General features: G+C 38.4%; 1 protein-coding gene across 1 annotated transcript in view; it reads left to right on the forward strand.

Moving 5' to 3' along the window:
• atp6v1ba (ATPase, H+ transporting, lysosomal, V1 subunit B, member a) overlaps positions 1 to 17,549 on the forward strand; it is an 81,009-nt gene that overhangs the window by 23,634 nt on the left and 39,826 nt on the right. The window contains 7 exon segments of the mRNA XM_072557341.1: positions 173 to 228; positions 931 to 1,029; positions 6,677 to 6,770; positions 11,300 to 11,325; positions 11,327 to 11,384; positions 14,051 to 14,190; positions 15,767 to 15,868. Of these exon segments, the coding sequence (XP_072413442.1) occupies positions 173 to 228; positions 931 to 1,029; positions 6,677 to 6,770; positions 11,300 to 11,325; positions 11,327 to 11,384; positions 14,051 to 14,190; positions 15,767 to 15,868 (575 nt within the window).

Consider the following 17,549-nt stretch of genomic DNA (forward strand, 5'->3'; position numbering starts at 1 on the left):
AGCATTAAATAACAATGGAATTAACATCCATATGTTTGCACAAAAGGCATTTAATTTTATTTGCAATCTTATACTACGCAGTTGCTATAATAAACACTACTGATTTATTCAATTGTATTTGATGACTATATTTCTGAGTAAAGCTGTCATTCTATTGTGAATTTTTTAACAGCCTACAAGACAGTGTCTGGTGTTAATGGACCATTGGTGATCTTGGACCAAGTAAAGGTAATTGTAACTATAAATCTGCATACCACTTATATCTGAAAGTTTAAATCCTAACAATATGAACTGAAATGTTTTGCCAAGAAAGATGGTGCTGAAATCAGATTTTCAATAGTGCTTATAAAACAACTGCTAATTAGCATCCATACCCATTCAAATAGTCTTTCTGCCACTGTCTAAATTTTAGATGAAGTGAGATTTTTTTTTAATCACCTTGAAGTTATACTTCTGCCAAGCAATAAAAATGCAAATAACTGAATATGCTTGAATCAGCATGTGCACAAGTATTATGTTTGGGGCAGGAAATGTGTGGAAATTTGTGTGCATAAAACTGGCAAGGTCTAGTGATGTCTGGCACTTAGAAAAACAAGAAGCATTGTATGAACTTTAACTTGTGTTCATTTGGTGTAGACGTTGCTGGAAGGACTAAAAATTACTGCCCCATCCCAATTACCCTTGAGAGGGTGAGCCACCTTCTTAAACTTTTACAATCTATACATCGGCCATGTGGTTAGCCCCCAAAGCAAAACCATTCAAGGTGAAGTTCGTTCTTTATCGGAAAGTTATAATTGTTTATGTACAGTATGTGGTTAAATTATTTCAACTCCTAGAAATAACTAAACTTTCAGATATTCATGTTGGATTAAAATAGTACTTGAAATTTATATAATTTGCATTGATTCTTAAATTTTATTTTGTGATCAGTTTCCAAGGTTTGCAGAGATTGTACATTTGACTCTACCTGATGGATCCATTCGAAGTGGACAAGTTCTGGAAGTTAGTGGCAGTAAAGCTGTTGTACAGGTAGAGGTTTATGTTGAAATTATACAATACTGGAACAAATACCTTGTAAATTTATTGACTGAATTATTTCATAATTCTTTGAGAAGGCTTCTAGAAATTTGATAAAACTTTACATAAAATTCAAGTGTCTCCATCATATAAAAACTTGGGTTATAATTCTGTTTCAAAACTAGCAGTAATTCATGAAATGACTTATTGCTTATAACTGCAACATGAAATGGAAATAAGAAAAGGCAATTCAGTTCCTCCAGGTTTGCCATTTCCATGTGTATGCAAAAAAATCTGAAACTCCTCAATTCTGTTTTGGTAATAAATGGTAGCCTCTTGTATTTACGCTTTTCATCTATCATCTAGTTTTGCACACTTTTATTGACTGTTACCAATATTCTTAACTTAAAATGGAGTACTTTCAATCTATTTTCTTTGGCCACAAGCCTTAGCCTTTTTGACCATTAATATTGCTGTCATTTCTTGTAGAAAGCAATATTTACCATGATCATCATCATTAACTTTCGTTAAATGATTTCTTTCATATTTTCATTGAACCATTTCCCAACCTAGAGATTTGTACTGGCATGTAATCCTGCAGATTTGGCATAATACTAACTTGGCAGTGCACTGAGTCTGAATAACCAATGCAAGTTAGCTGTTAAAGTATGGGTAGAAACCAGTGCTAAGGCATCACTTGGCTTGAGTGCATAATTTGCTGTATTCCATTTTTAATGTTCCAGTCAACTTTTAGTCCGAATCTGGGATCCTGAGTTGTCATCGTTGCCCTAACTGAGGCCAGTTAGTTTATCAAAGATGAAGTCCTCTTCATATGGCTGTTTTTATAGTGCAATCACCAGATGACTGGGACCTCACCAGTGTAATCTAGTATCTGTGTCCATTCTTTGGTCATGCTAAATTGTCTGTAGTGTCTAGGAATGTGCAAGCTAGGTGGTTTAGCCAAAGTGAAATAGGGATGGAGTAGGGGATGCTCTTCAGAGGATCTATGCAGACTTGATGTACACATCCTCTCTGCACTGTAGGGAGTCTTAAGTACAAAATAGTCACAATAGAATATAATAGGATATAATGGATTTCAGTATTCCATACAAGAATTGGTCATATGGGCACAAAGGACCACTCCACTATTCATTAGCATCATGGCAACCTCCATTTGTATTACTGCATATTTATGAGATTTTTGATTATCAACCGTTGGGACTGTCTGGTCTGAGAGAAAGTGAGGACTGGAGATCAGAGCTGAAAATGTGTTGCTGGAAAAGCGCAGCAGGAAAGGCAGCATCCAAGGAGCAGGAGAATCGACGTTTCGGGCATGAGCCCTTCTTCAGGAATGAGGAGAGTATGCCAAGCAGGCTAAGATAAAAGGTAGGGAGGAGGGACTTGGGGGAGGGGTGTTGGAAATGCGATAGGTGGAGGGAGGTTAAGGTGAGGGTGATAGGCCAGAGTGGGGGTGGGGGCGGAGAGGTCAGGAAGAAGATTGCAGGTTAGGAAGGTGGTGCTGAGTTCAAGGGTTGGGACTGAGACAAGGTGGGGGGGGGGGGGGGAGGGAAATGAAACTGGAGAAATCTGAGTTCATCCCTTGTTGGAGGGTTCCGAGGCGGAAGATGAGGCGCTCTTCCTCCAGCCGTCGTGTTGCTATGGTCTGGCTATGGAGGAGTCCAAGGACCTGCATGTCCTTGGTGGAGTGGGAGGGGGAGGGGGAGGGGGAGTTGAAGTGTTGAGCCACGGGGTGCCCCAATGCCTTATCTTCACCATGGACATCCAGTCCCTGTACACATCCATCCCCCATCACGAAGGACTCAAAGCCCTCCGCTTCTTCCTTTCCCGCCGTACTAACCAGTACCCTTCCACTGACACCCTCCTTCAACTGACTGAACTGAACTGGTTCTCACTCTGAACAACTTCTCTTTCTAATCCTCCCACTTCCTCCGAACCAAAGAGGTGCCCATGGCTACTCACATGGACCACAGCTATGCCTGCCTCTTCGTAGGATATGTGGAACAGTCCATCTTCTGCAGCTACACTGGCACCACCTACCACCACCCCCCCACCCCCCGCTATATCAATGACTGACTATATCGGTTCATCCACTTCACCAACACCTTCCACCCCGACCTCAAATTTACCTGGACCATCTCAGATTCCTCCCTCCCCTTCCTAGACCTCGCCATTTCTATCTTGGATGACCGAATCAACACGGACATTTACTATACACTGACCGACTCCCACAGCTACCTAGACTACACCACCTCCCACCCTGCCCCCTGTAAAAATGCCATCCCATATTCCCAATTCCTTCGTCTCCGCCGCATCTGCTCCCAGGAGGACCAGTTCCAATACCGAACAACCCAGATGGCCGCCTTCAAAGACCGCAATTTCCCCCCAGACGTGATCGATGATGCTCTCCACCGCATCTCCTCCACTTCCCGCTCCTCTGCCCTTGAGCCCTGCCCCTCCAATTGCCACCATGACAGAACCCCACTGGTCCTCACCTATCACCCCACCAACCTCCATATACATCGTATCATTCGTCTTCATTTCTGCCACTTTCAAACAGACCCCATCACCAGGGATATATTTCCCTCCCCTCCCCCATCAGCGTTCCGAAAAGACCACTCCCTCCGTGATGCCCTCGTCAGGTCCACACCCCCCACCAACCGAAGCTCCACTCCCGGCACCTTCCCCTGCAACCACAAGAAATGCAAAACTTGTGCCCACGCATCCCCGCTTACTTCCCTCCAAGGCCCCAACAGATCCTTCCATATCTACCACAAATTCACCTACCCCTCCACACATATTGGGTGCAGTGGATGCAGTAAATGATGTGGCCGCCTCTATATTGGGAAGACAGGCCACCTATGTGTCAGAACACCTCTCGGACACCCGGACCAACCCTCCAACCACAAGGGATGAACTCCAATTTCTCCAGTTTCCTCATTTCCCCTCCCCCCACCTTGTCTCAGCCCCAATCCTCGAATTCAGCACCACCTTCCTAACCTGCAATCTTCTTCCTGACCTCTCCGCCCCCACCCCACTCCAGCCTATCGCCCTCACCTTATCACCCTCACCTTAACCTCCTTCCACCTATTGCATTTCCAACGCCCTTCCCCCAAGTCCCTCCTCCCTACCATTTTATCTTGGCCTGCTTGGCACGCTTTCCTCATTCCTGAAGAAGGGCTCATGCCCGAAACGTCGATTCTCCTGATCCTTGGATGCTGCCTGACCTGTGCTTTTCCAGCAACACATTTTCAGCACTCTGTTCTGTCATCAGTTACGCATTTCCTTCAAGTACAACTTTATTTTTGCATGTCCAACTCTGCTACTTCCACAGCTACATCCAAGAATGCCCTTGCCTGCTTCCCAACTTCAACAGCTCCTTGTGGGTCTGCTTCTGTTTTCATCACCATTTACTGTTGTTTTCCTCCATTGATATTGGTTCTTTTTCCATGTCATGTTAGTCTCACTGTTGCATTGGCTTTTGCCTGTTATTTTTAAACAACAAAATAATTAATCTTGAAAGTATCATGTAATTTATATTTTGATTTATTCATTGATCAGTTAGGACAGGAAGAAACCTTGCTGACATTCTAGTCTATCAAGACTGTTTTGCATTTAGTCCCCTACAGTGTAGAAAGAGGTCATTCAGCAAATAAAGTCTGAAGTCTACCCTATCTCTATTTTACTTTGGCTAATCCACCCAGGTTGTGCATCTCTAGACACCACGGACAATTTAGCATGACTAATCTACTTAACCTGCTCATCTTTGGACTGTGGGAGGTAACTAGCGCACTTGATGGAAACCCATGCAGACATGCGGGGAACATGCCAACTCTACACAGTCACTTGAGGTGGTAATTGAACCAGAGTTCCTGGTGCTGAGAGGCAGCAGTGCTAACTGCTACACGAATTCAATTCAACTTCAACTCAATTTACTTGATTTTTCTTAGTATACTTTGATATTCTTATTTAACAATTTTTAAACTTAAATTTTCAATTGGGTCAGCATTTGTATTTGAGTTTTTGACTTCAACTACTTGATGGGTGAAGTGTGCCACTTGATTTCCCTCTTATTTGTCTAGATCGAACTGTAATGAGTTTGAACCTCCTTGTTCTGAATTCCCTACCTGTGGAAGTTGTTTTATCTCTCTTCCATATCTAACTGTTTTAATATTTTTAACACCTCAACTGTACAAACTTGAAGAAAAATAGCCAAAGCCAGTTTTGTCATTTTTTTTGTAGTTCAGTCTGCTTGAGCTGAAAACCAGTATCTTTTTTAGATTGCTTTTTGGACCAATGCACTAGTGTTTAATGATTTGCATATTTCTTAATTTGAATTAGAATTTTCAGTATGATGAACCATTTTTTTTTTGTAAGAAGCTAATTAATTATCGAACAAATGAGATTTAAGCAAATCTTTGAATATATCAAATATCCCAATATGAACTATTTTATAAAGTATTTAGGGAACAAGTACTGACCTACAGCTGGGTAGAAGGTTGAAGTGCAGGTTGAAAAAATGTTTTGTGAGAATTTTTGAGAAACAAAAATACATGGATTTACAGAGCTCAACTTAAGCTGAGAATAGCTGCCAAAGTAATGGTACATTAGAAGAACTACATATGAAGCTGGAATTAAACGACCGAAGGCAATGGAATGTAATATGGTTGAAACCATTTGGCATTGAAGTTGGAGATGAGCAATTTCTACTCAATTAAGAGGGTGGCCAATAAGAGTTGATGCTAATAACTATCCTACCTTGTTCAGATCATTCATTAAGAATTATACTGTAATTTCTATAAAATACAAACAAATCACAATTTAACGTATAGACAGCTATGGTATTATTGTGTTTGAAATGATTTTTAATCATGCTTGGACATTTGGATTAAAATTCATAGAAATACTGAAAGTATCTGGCCAAGGGTTTGTCTAAAACAACTTTTTTTAATGTTTAGGATTTTTGACAAACTCCTGTCTCACTAGCAATGGAAGATTACCACAAATAATCTCTTCACCTCCCCCCCCCCCCCCCCCCTCCCCCCCCCCACCCCACCAAATCTCCTCTGCACCTTTTTCGAGGACTATTGCATCCTTTTTAAAGTGTGGTAACTGGAGCTTGGTGAAATATTTTAGATGTGGCCTAATCAGAGCTCCAAGGACACAGCATAATTTCTCCACTTCTGTTCTTGATACTTGCATTTGGAACCTTGGGCTTCATAAATGCTTTGGTAATTGTTCTGTAATATATCCTGCCACCTTTAAAGATCTATGCATATATGCTCCCACTCTCTCTGCTTGTCACATTCTTTACAATCAACATAAGCATTTCCATTTTAAACTCCAGTTGATATGTTGAGCTAGCATCCACTACACACCATTTTCCACCAAGCTTTGTATGAAGAAATGTTTCCTGAGTGGCTGGCTCTGACTTTGGGCTTATGCTTTTTGTATTAAATTCCTATCCCATGTCAATTTTGTTTCAATCTATCAATTTTCATTGAGTCCTAAACATAAGTCTAGTTTATGGAATATTTCCTCAAGATCTGCACCTTGAAGCTCTGGTCACATTGTGGTGATGAATATTGGAAAGCTTCATGCATTTTTAAGTGTACTTATGTTTCATGTTCATTTTATACAGGTGTTTGAGGGGACATCAGGTGTTGATGCCAAAAAAACAGCATGTGAATTTACAGGGGATATACTTCGCATATCTGTTTCAGAGGACATGCTTGGTAAGTGGATTCTGTCTTCCATTGGAAGCTGATTTTTCCAGGAACCTTTCTTCATATATTTATAACATTATTTATATTATCATTTGAAGTATGAAGGATATCCCTCATAACCCTCAAATGTTAATGCATTATTATCTTTAACAAAGGATAATTTGGCTACAGCTCAACTTTCAATATTAATGCTGTTTATCACAATTTAATTTTCTAGCATATCTTAATGTTTTCAAATAACTAAATTTCATTTTGACTTGTGTGAAAGCTGTATTTGAAGATTCATTATATGCAATATTTTTATAATTTTGCCGAATGGAAATTAGAATATTCTGCATTTTAAAGAGTCAAATTTTAATAAGACTAATGTTTTATGGCTGAAACTAAATTATATTTGTTGAAATCTCTCATTTACCAACTTAAGTCAGTGACAGGAATTGGAGCTTCAAACTGGAAAGTTAATTATATAAGGGACAGTCTCCATCTATTCAGTTTCATTTTGTTTAAGTTACTGCTAAGTGATTTCTACAAGTTGATTCAAAAAACAAATGTGACAGCATCACAGTCAGAATTTTTGATTCTATGCATAAACATTAACACGGACCAAGTTTTAATTTGTGACTGGCTCTGGAGTGACATCAGTGGACTCAGTTTTTGTTTAGTATAGTTCCATTCTTTAAGATGTAATGTAAATGTACATGTCAGTTAAATAAAATACACTTTTTTAGAATGTGGAGTTTTCTGCTCCAGTGTATTATGACCGAAAACCTGAATGCTCATTGCTGTGGGAATCAGGGCTTGGTCAAAGTGATGTGAAGAAAAGCAAAGCTAGAATTTGTGTAGTAAACTATCTGTTTGTGTTGCTGCAATTTATATTTGACTTTCTCGTAAGTTTGCCTTTATAGCTCTAATTTTGGAGTGCATGCAAGAAACTTAGTGTTAATCGTGAGTGATTTTAATCTCTAGATTGGAAAACAATGTTTCACACGTGAAACAGAAATAGGCCATATTTCTGAGAACATATGGGCCAGCTCCATCATTGATTGTGTCTGATTGTCCAACTTAGTATCCTGATCTTGTATTTACCTAATACCCTTTGATTCTTTTAGCCTTGAATGTTTTGAGAGGTGACCTTATAGAGGTTTGTGTAGTCATAAGGGGCATAGATAACGTGAATAATGGACTTTTCCCTCGAGTGGGGGAATTCAAAACTCATTCTTATGTTCTGAAGATAAGAGGAGGAAGTTTTTAAAAAGGCATGAGGGGCAATTGTTTTTCGTGATTTGTGTGTGGAATAAACTGCCAGAGGAATTTGTGAATGCGTGTACAGTTAGAACATTTAAGAGATTCATATAAGTATATGACTAGGAAAGGTTTGGAGGGAAATGGGTTAAATGCAGGCAAGTGGGTCTAGTTTAGTATGGGAACATTGGTATGTGGACTGAAGCCGAAAATGTGTTGCTGGAAAAGCGCAGTAGGTCAGGCAGCATCCAAGGAGCAGGAGAATCCATGTTTCAGGCATGAGCCCTTCTTCAGGAATGTCCTATGTGGACTGATGGGTCTGTTTCTGTGCTGTATGACTCCAGCTGTATCTAACCTCTTAAACTATAAAATTGGCAGAGGTAGTCATATAGAAGAATCAGCGTATTTGGGATAGTTACCTGGAACAGCATGTGGTTGATCCAGTCAGGGATCAGGCTACTTTGGATCTGGCGATACACATTTAAATAAATGATCTGAGTGAAAGATACCCCAGGAAACATTGTTCGTGGCATTGTGAATTTAACATTAGTTTGTGAGGGAGAAACTCGAGTGGGCAACAAATGTACTAATTTTAAATAAGAAAAATCTGAAAGGAATGAATTGGGAGCTAGCTAGAGTAGACTAGGAGAGGAGTTTAGCAGCAAATAAGGTTGAGGAACAATAGTAGAAGTTTAAGAAATTAGTTTGACTTTCTCAAATCTCTCCCAGTGAGAAAGAAGGGTTTGAAAGGGGATAAGCCGACTGTGGTTAAATAGGGAAATTGAGGATAGCATCAAACTGTACAAAAAAAACCTGTGGCAAAGATCAGTGGTAAAACAAGATTGGCAAAATTTTTTTTAAAATGACAAAAAGAAAACCTTTTTGAGTAAATAAGATAAAGACCAGAGTGCAAAAGCTGCCTTAAATGCAGAGAAACCTCTAATATCCGGCAAGATCGCAAGGTTCCAACACTTGGCTAAACTGTTATGTGGCATTCGATTAGCTGAACGAAATACTCTCCTCCCTGGTCCTTTGGATAGTCAAGGATCCACTGTATGTGGAAAGGAAGGTTGGGAGGCAATTGAATATCGGACCTTTAGAGATCAACGCTGAGGAAATAATGAGGAACCAGGAATTGAAGAAATACTTTGCATCATAGTAAAGACAATAATAACATTCCAAAAGGGCAGAGGTAATAAATATAATAACTATCATGAGAGAAAACTTACTACAGAAACTAATGGGGCCAAAGATCAGTAAACCCACTGATGGGATGCACCTATATGATTTTCTAGGAAGTAGCTAGAGTTTGTAGCAGTAATCTTCCAAAAATCTTTAGATTCTGGAAAGATGCTGGAGGATTAGAAACCTGCCCATGTTACACTTTTTCAAGAAGGGAAGGGGACAGAAAACAGGTAACTATTGGCCACTTAACTTAATATGTTCTTGGGCAGTGTTAAAGTATATTATGAAGGATCTAATAGAGTATTTTAGAAATAACATTATCATGCAGTTAGCATGGTGCCATGAGGGGAAAATCATGCCTGACATTTATTATTTTTTTGAGGTGGTAATAAAGGATTGACAAGGAGGAAACAGTTGATGTAATATATTTGGATTTTCAAAAGTTATTTTGATATATAGCAAGCATTAAGCTATTTAAGACAGAAACCCAGAGTATGGAGTGGAAAGTAGCAATTAGCATGGAAAGAGGATTGGTTAACTGGTAGACAGTTGGATAAGGGTCATTTTTCAGGATGGAATCTAAAACCAGTGGAGTGCACATGGATTAGAGGCTGGGATAGGTGTATTAATAACTCTGAGAGAACTAAATGTACAATGGCAAATAGTGAGAATAACCGAGCACGTGGAGGGATATGGGCAGGTTGAGTGGACAAAAATTTGGTAAATGAAATATGATGTGGGAATATGTGAAATTTTATGAAGAAGGGCTTATGCCCGAAATGTTGATTCTCCTGCTTCTTGGATGCTGCCTGACCTGCTGCACTTTTCCAGAAACACATTTTTCAGCTCTGATCTCCAGCATCTGCAGTCCTCACTTTCTCCCATATGTGAAATTCTACACATTATCCAGATCTTCTATTATTCTTGCTATTATTTAAATAGAGAACTGCAGCACAGAAGATTTTGGGTGTTTAAATGCATTATTTACAAAGTTAGCATACAAGTACCACTATAGTCAGTAATAGGGAAGGCAAAAACATCTGTTTTTATTTCAAACAGAATGGAGCATAGAGCAAGGCAAAAATTAGAATATTGCAAAGAGTTTGGTCCCATTATCTAAAAGGTATAAGTTCATTGGAAGCAATCCAGAGAAGGTTCACTAAATTAATCCTGAGCATGCAGGGATTGACTTGGGAAAAGAGGTTAAATAGGTTGGGGTCTGTACTCAGTCTCATTTAGAATAAGAGGAATTCTCATTGAAACACATTTTTTAGGGAGGGGGATTCTTCGCAGGGTCAGTATAGGGAAGGTTGTTTTTCCCTTGAAAGGACCAAAGATCCCCTCAGTAAGTTGTCACCCAATTGGTACAAAAATGTAGAGGAATCCTTGAAAGGTTGTGAATGTTGGATTCTTTACTAGTGCTGCCAAGGCTCTGTCGTTTAAGTGTATTCAGGGTTAGGGTAGACAGATTTTGAATCAGTAAGTGATTTGAGGATTATGGGGACAAAGGCAGGAAAGTGGAACTGAAAATTATTAGATGAGCCATGATTTCACTGGAACAGACTCGACATGCCAAATGGCCTACTTCAGCTCCTACATCTTACGCTTTAAAGAAACATTATAGACAATAGTGGTCTTTAAATGAAGTGTAAAATTAATAAAGAAAAATGCTGTGAAGAGGTGTATTTTGCTTTTTTCAAAAGCTAATTGTCTTTAAGAATAAAAGATTCAGGTTAACATAATCAGAAAAGTCCAAAGTTGAGTTAAGTTTGCTTCAATCCTTTCAAAAAGGAGCCTTAAATGCAACAATGCTTGAAGACCTTATATTTTAATGATTAACAGCATCTTAAGAAACTGAATCGAATGATGTTGAGTACATTTATACTTACTATATGAAGACATTTTGCTTTCCACCAATGCTGCAGCGTATTTGAACAGAGGCCCCAGTTTCAGGTTTAGCCAAACTTGACATCAGGGACTTGCTGACTTGAGCATTTGGCCTTGTAGTTTCATGAAGTATAAAATCCAATTTGAGTTGCCTAACCACTCAATATAACTTGTGAATAACTTTAATTTTGCTCTTGAGTAATAGCAATATTGTTAACTTACAGGTAGAGTGTTCAATGGATCAGGGAAGCCTATTGCCTATTGACAGAGGGCCAACTGTATTGGCTGAAGATTTTCTAGATATTATGGGTAAGCTGATGGTCACAAAAATTGAGAATTACACCACTGAAAATTCACTTAATTGATGTTTTTATCTTTGTGGAAGAAAATATGACCTGGCTTGATTTAGTACGTTAGTGTGGCAGTCTTCATTATGGAAGTCAATCTGTCCTTTTACAGCTTTGCATTCTATGCCAAATTGCAAATTAATATTAATGTATGAGTCATTGTATGGAAGTAATGTGTTTTCTAGGGTGAATAACATGCTGGTAGTGACTAGAAATCATTGCCTGGTTTTCTATTTTAGTTCTGATTTGATTTGAATGAATTGTTCACCCTGTCTAGAAGGTGGGGGTAAGATGAGCTTGATTATCTGTATTCTGAGCTCCTCTTGAGCTTGTGGTGTTTTGGATTGCTTGTGGACTAAATGTCTTCTGCAATGTTTGTAACTTCAACTGGACGTGGTTTTGATTCTTTGGTCACTGCATCTTAACATTGTTTAAAATGCCCAACTTGTACTGTACTTATTCAATCATTTAGCATTCTGTTTCCTTTGCTTCAGTACCTGAACATTTGGAAGTACTGAGACTAATAGCTTTCAATCTTTAATTGAACTTCATACTTAACTAGTTCAGTACTGTTTGTAGAATGTTTTTGTTTATTTTTGTTCATTAAGGCAGGGCCTGCCTAAGTGGGGCAGGATTGTGAGCCCAAAACATTGGGGCCATGTGGTTCAAGGCAGTACTGTTGAGGAACAGCTGAGAGACACTTTGAATTTTTTTCAGACCAGGCATGGTCTACACAAGTCGGCTTTGAGACATGACTCTTGCAGCAGTAAAGACAGCACACTTACATGCAATTCAAAGACAATTAAATCTCCTTTCCTTTCCCACTCCTCTGCCCCAAAAAAGACCTTAAAGGTCCACCTCCATTTATCTCTCTAATCCCCCTTCCCCACCCCTTTTATTGTTCTTGCTGAATATTAAATGGCACAAGACATTTGTGCAGGGCTAGAAGGTAAATTAGGGGAACTCTTTAATTCTTACTAGAATAAGAGAAATGACCCAGCCAGAATATGAAAATGTTTTGGGTAGAGATAAAAATGATAAAGGCAACAATTTGATTTATAGGAGTGGTATACAGGGCTTGCTACCATAATTATGATGAATGAAACAAAGGAAAAATATCATAGCTTGTTAGAAGGTTTTGGTAATAATTGTAGGCATTTAATCCAGAAAAAATCAAATATGTAAAGGTAGCCTCTGAGTTCATAGAATCCTTTTGGGGTTGTTTTCTAAAGCATCTTACACCACGTTTGCACTAAACTGAGATGGGAATGAAATGGGATTAATTTATGACTGTTGTAATGAAGGTATACTTAAGTAGTTGCAGTTCACTGATTCAGTTTCTCCACTGTTTAATGGAGAGCGGAGTAGGTCCAAGAACAGTGTTTTAAATTTCAATAAGGGCAGTTGAGGTATGAAACCATGGTTCAATAAAATGAACTTTTTAAGGGGATATTTCAAGATACATTGTTTTCGAAATGGTGGCAGACCAAAGATAATTTTGAGAATTTGAGGTGAAAGTAACAAAATATTACAGATATAGCCACTGAACTTTTCAAAAAGGTTGAGTTCAGTGGCCCTATTGAAAAGGAGTCTGGGAAATTAATGGTAAATAAGATGGAAGATGAACTCTACAGGTATTTGCAATTGTCCTCTGTCGTGAAGACAGATGTAACACCCCAGAAATCAGGAAATGCAAGGGAGGAATCCTAGAATCCCTACTCTGTGGAAGCAGGCCACTTGGCCCATTGAGTCCACATCGACCATCTGTAGCGCACCCTACCCTGTAACCCTGCATTTCCAATGGCTAATCCACCCATCCTGTGCATTCCTGGACACTGGGCAATTCCACTGGGTGGAAGACAACAGAGGAAACTGAGCCAGTTAGCTTAACATCTGTCATAGGAAAAATGTTAGAGGATATTTATTAAGACAATGTGACAAATAAGTTGGAACAAATCAGGAAGAGGCAGTGTGGTTTCATGAAAAGGATATGGTGTTTATCCAATATATTGTAATGCTTTGAAAAGATAATATGCTGTGGACAAAGGGAAACAGTGAATGTATGATACTTAGATTTCCAGAAGGGAGTAATCAAAAAGCCATATCAAGGGTTTTTGCAGAAAATAAGATTTGTGTATCGAGGATAACATATATTTGTATGGATTTTTGCCAATTCTGCCACCTGTGCCCAACTCAGTCCTGTTCACCTGTCATCCCTATTCTCAATGACCCACATGTCTTCTAGTGTGTAATTGCTGCAGCTTTAAAATTATCAAGTTTATTTTTCCCAACTTGATCATGTCTTCACCCCTCCCCCTCGAACCTCTTTCAGCCTTGAAGTTACTGGCTCACCTCCAATTCTAGCCCCTTTTGCATGTAAAATGCTCCAACTACTTCGCCATTGGTGGCTGTTAATCCCTTTTCTAAATTTCCCAGCTCCCCTCTTTTCCTGGAAGGTCATCTACTCTGTTGCTTCCTAAAAGTTGGCTTTAAAAAATTGTTTGGCGTTCTTGTGAAACTCATTGTAATGGTTTAGTACACTAGAGGTGCCATTTAATGCAAGTTGTTTCAGTGAAATAATGTTACTTTTGATATACTTTTTTTTAATAGTCAATGCTTGAATTTTAGGTCAACCTATAAATCCACAATGTCGTGTATACCCTGAAGAAATGATCCAAACTGGAATCTCAGCAATAGATGGTATGAACAGTATTGCTAGGGGACAGAAGATTCCTATATTTTCAGCAGCAGGCTTGCCCCATAATGAGGTTTGTAAACGTTAAATGGACCACTGTTATTTTATAGTTAGTGTTTGGTTGATACAGAATATTTTATTGCAATGTAGTTGCTCATTATTTAACTGCTGTTAACCGTTTTCTTCATTATTTCTGATTTTTGTATGTAAGAATGCTAATAATTCTGGTATAAAAACCTGTAAATTTTCAATCGTGACAAGTCTGTCCAATATGAAACGAAGTTTGTCTGTGGCACTAGCTGACCACAACTAGTATAGCTGTTGCGATTTTCTAGTTAGCCTCAGGGATTTGGATTACACAGAACTAAAAGTTCAGCTGAGGTTCCCATAGAGTCAGCAAAGATTTAAAAATCTGGAGGCTTAAGCTGTAATCTCCCTCCTTCGTTGCTGTGACTGAAGCCTGCTGACCATCTTCTAGGCGAGTAGTCATATGAACTACGTACCTGAGGTCAGGTAGCGACTACGGAATATAGTGTGAATTAATAACTGGAGGAAAAGTACTAAAGTCTTTAGGCAACACTTATCTGAAAGTATTACTTGCCAATAAAGTAATATGATAAAGACTACATATTAGGAAAATTATTTAACATCATTGAGCAATTAAACTGCAGTGAGAGTTATGCGTTAGATGTAGACAACATGAAGAAATTGACCCCCATGTAAAAGGAGGGGAGCGATGATGGATCTCTGGTATTGGGGATAGAGGAGCTTTCTCCAAGGTAAGGGAAAGAAAAATCTTTTTATGGATGTGCAGCACAACCTCTGTTATCTGAATGTCAGTTATCCAAATTTCAGATTATCTGAACAGGATCTCCAGGTCCCATAAGTGTTATCAGGTTTCCAAACAAAATGCTCACTGCCTGTCTTGTTCGGATAACAGAGGTTGTTCTAACCTTTAGCGTTGATCAATTGGTTAATAGTGAAACTAAGCAAGGATGTGCCCACTGATCTGGAAAATGGAAATGTGGGCATTGTCTGAGGATGGTATGCTCATATGGGATGGGGATAACAAATGCATCGGAAACTAAGAATTTTAACAAGATTTTCAGTTTGAAATCTTTAACTAATTTTATTTGAGTCTGATTTAAACTCATTTTGTGATTTATAGATTATAGCTAATGAGACAACTCCAAAAATAATCTGAACTCTAGTTTAAGAAGGTTCCCAACACAAGAATAAATTCAAGGTTTTTTTAATGTCCTATTCTAATAATAGGCTTTAACTCTGCCCTGCAGAATATTAACTGCTAGCAAATTGTTTTTCCTGACCTCTCAAACAAAGCACCTCAGGTAAGTTAGAAAGGCTACTGTTTTGTTTCATGTACTTGCATCTTTTTGTGCTGGCTCTGATTATGACTAAAAGTTAGCAATTTCTGAAATATAAAAACTTTGTTTTAGAATTACAAAAACTTTTGTTTTTACTGGCAGAAAAGCTTTCACAGAAAAATCTTTCACATTGATTCGAAGAACAAAAGTAGAAAGATGAAAATGGCTGTGAATTTCATATTTACTAAACATAAAAAAAGGGCAAAGTATGCATGGATGTTGCCTTTTCAACATAAAGTTTCTAACATGTGAATTGCTTTCTAGATTGCTGCCCAGATTTGCCGTCAAGCTGGACTGGTTCAAAAATCCAAAGATGTCATGGACTATAGTGCAGAGAATTTTGCCATTGTATTTGCTGCTATGGGAGTAAGTCAAGTAGCAGTAGAACTATAGTTGTGTAAATCTGTAAATAGTCAACTGGTTAACTGTTTTGCAATTAATGAGTGGCAGATAAAGCTCCTCAGGCTGCACTTGGTGGTGGTCCATAAGTGCTAGTGTGCTAACGATAATTTGCTTATCTTGAAGGACCGGATTTGGCTTACATTTTCCTTGAATTCTACCAAATTAATCAGAATAGACAGAGCAGTAATTAACATCCAATGCCCTGGCTAAAAGGAATTACATGGATCTGATTGTAAAAACATTGTCAGTCTTATTACTTGTGTATGTTACTATGTTGCTCTTGCAATCTGGTATATGGATGAACCACAGATTTAAGAAATGAAATTGAATGCAAGTTACTCCCAAGACTGGGACTAATCTCCCATGTGGAGATTTGTAATTGTCTGGAGGTTTTAAACTAGATTGGAAATCTTTAAGGAATTTAGATTGAAGGTAAGTAAAACTGGTTACAGGAAGGAGGTTGCCCACCTAATTTCACATACAAAACAAAACAAAGCCAAGCATTAAATAGGATCCAAATGCAGAACAACATTAAAGCACTGTAAATGATATTTGCAACAAGGTGAGAATCATTGCATTTCTCAGCATGAAATGAAGCCTTTGGTTCTTTTATGTCCATACTAGTCGACAAGTACCAATCTATCTTAATCCCATTATCCAGCAGTTGGCTTGTAACCTTCAGTGCTTTGACATTTCAAGTATTCATCTAAGTACTTAAATGTTGTAATGGTTGCATCCTATCAGGCAGAGTTCCAGTTACCCACCACCCTCTGGATGAAAAGATTATTCCTTATATCCCCTTTAAACCGCCTTTAAAATTACACCCTTTGCTTATTGATTTCATTATTAAGGGGAAAGTCTCTTTCCACATATTCGATGTATGACTGTCAAATTTTGTGTACCTTTGGTTTGAAGACATAAACTGAGGTAAATTAGATTTGCGTTAATTGCCATTAGACCAGAGACTAAAGGATGACCAAGATTGGGATTTCCAAGGGTACTTGTCATTTAGGAAGGATAGGTAAAAAAGGAAAAGTAGATGGGATACCTTAAACAATTAGTGAAAAGATCTTCAATCAAAAGATTAAGATGCAGAATTAATCTGGGTGCAGGTGAGGTGCAGTAAGGGATAGTAAACATTGGTGTGTTTTTTTTTATATATAGGTCATCAAATGGTAGTGGTAATATTGGGCATAGTATAACTCAGGAAATTAGAATTGCATGTAATGTGGCTATACAATAATGGGCGACTTCAATTCACATAGTTAAGGTAAATTAATTTGTGCCAAATGCTGTGGGGGATGCATTCCTGGAGTTTTACAAGATGGCTTTCTGAGAAGTATATTGAATAATGAACTAGTGATTGTGCTGTTAGATTCTGTATTTTAGTGAGAAAAGGCTAATTTTGCTGTCAAGGAGCCTTTGAAATTACCTATACTAATCATGTAATTTTAAGTTTGAATGTGAGTTGATTGTAAAACTAGGGTTTTAAATCTGAACAAAAGAAACCATGAAAGCAGTAGGGGGTATCTTGAAAAGTCAGATTTAGAAAAATTCACAAAGATTTGACAGGCAATTCCATGGGTTCTGTCAAATTCCAGGTGGTACCAATACACAACTCCAATCCAAGCTGCTCCAGTAATTG

This window comes from Chiloscyllium punctatum, chromosome 38 (assembly GCF_047496795.1).
Source record: "Chiloscyllium punctatum isolate Juve2018m chromosome 38, sChiPun1.3, whole genome shotgun sequence".
NCBI lineage: Eukaryota > Metazoa > Chordata > Chondrichthyes > Orectolobiformes > Hemiscylliidae > Chiloscyllium > Chiloscyllium punctatum.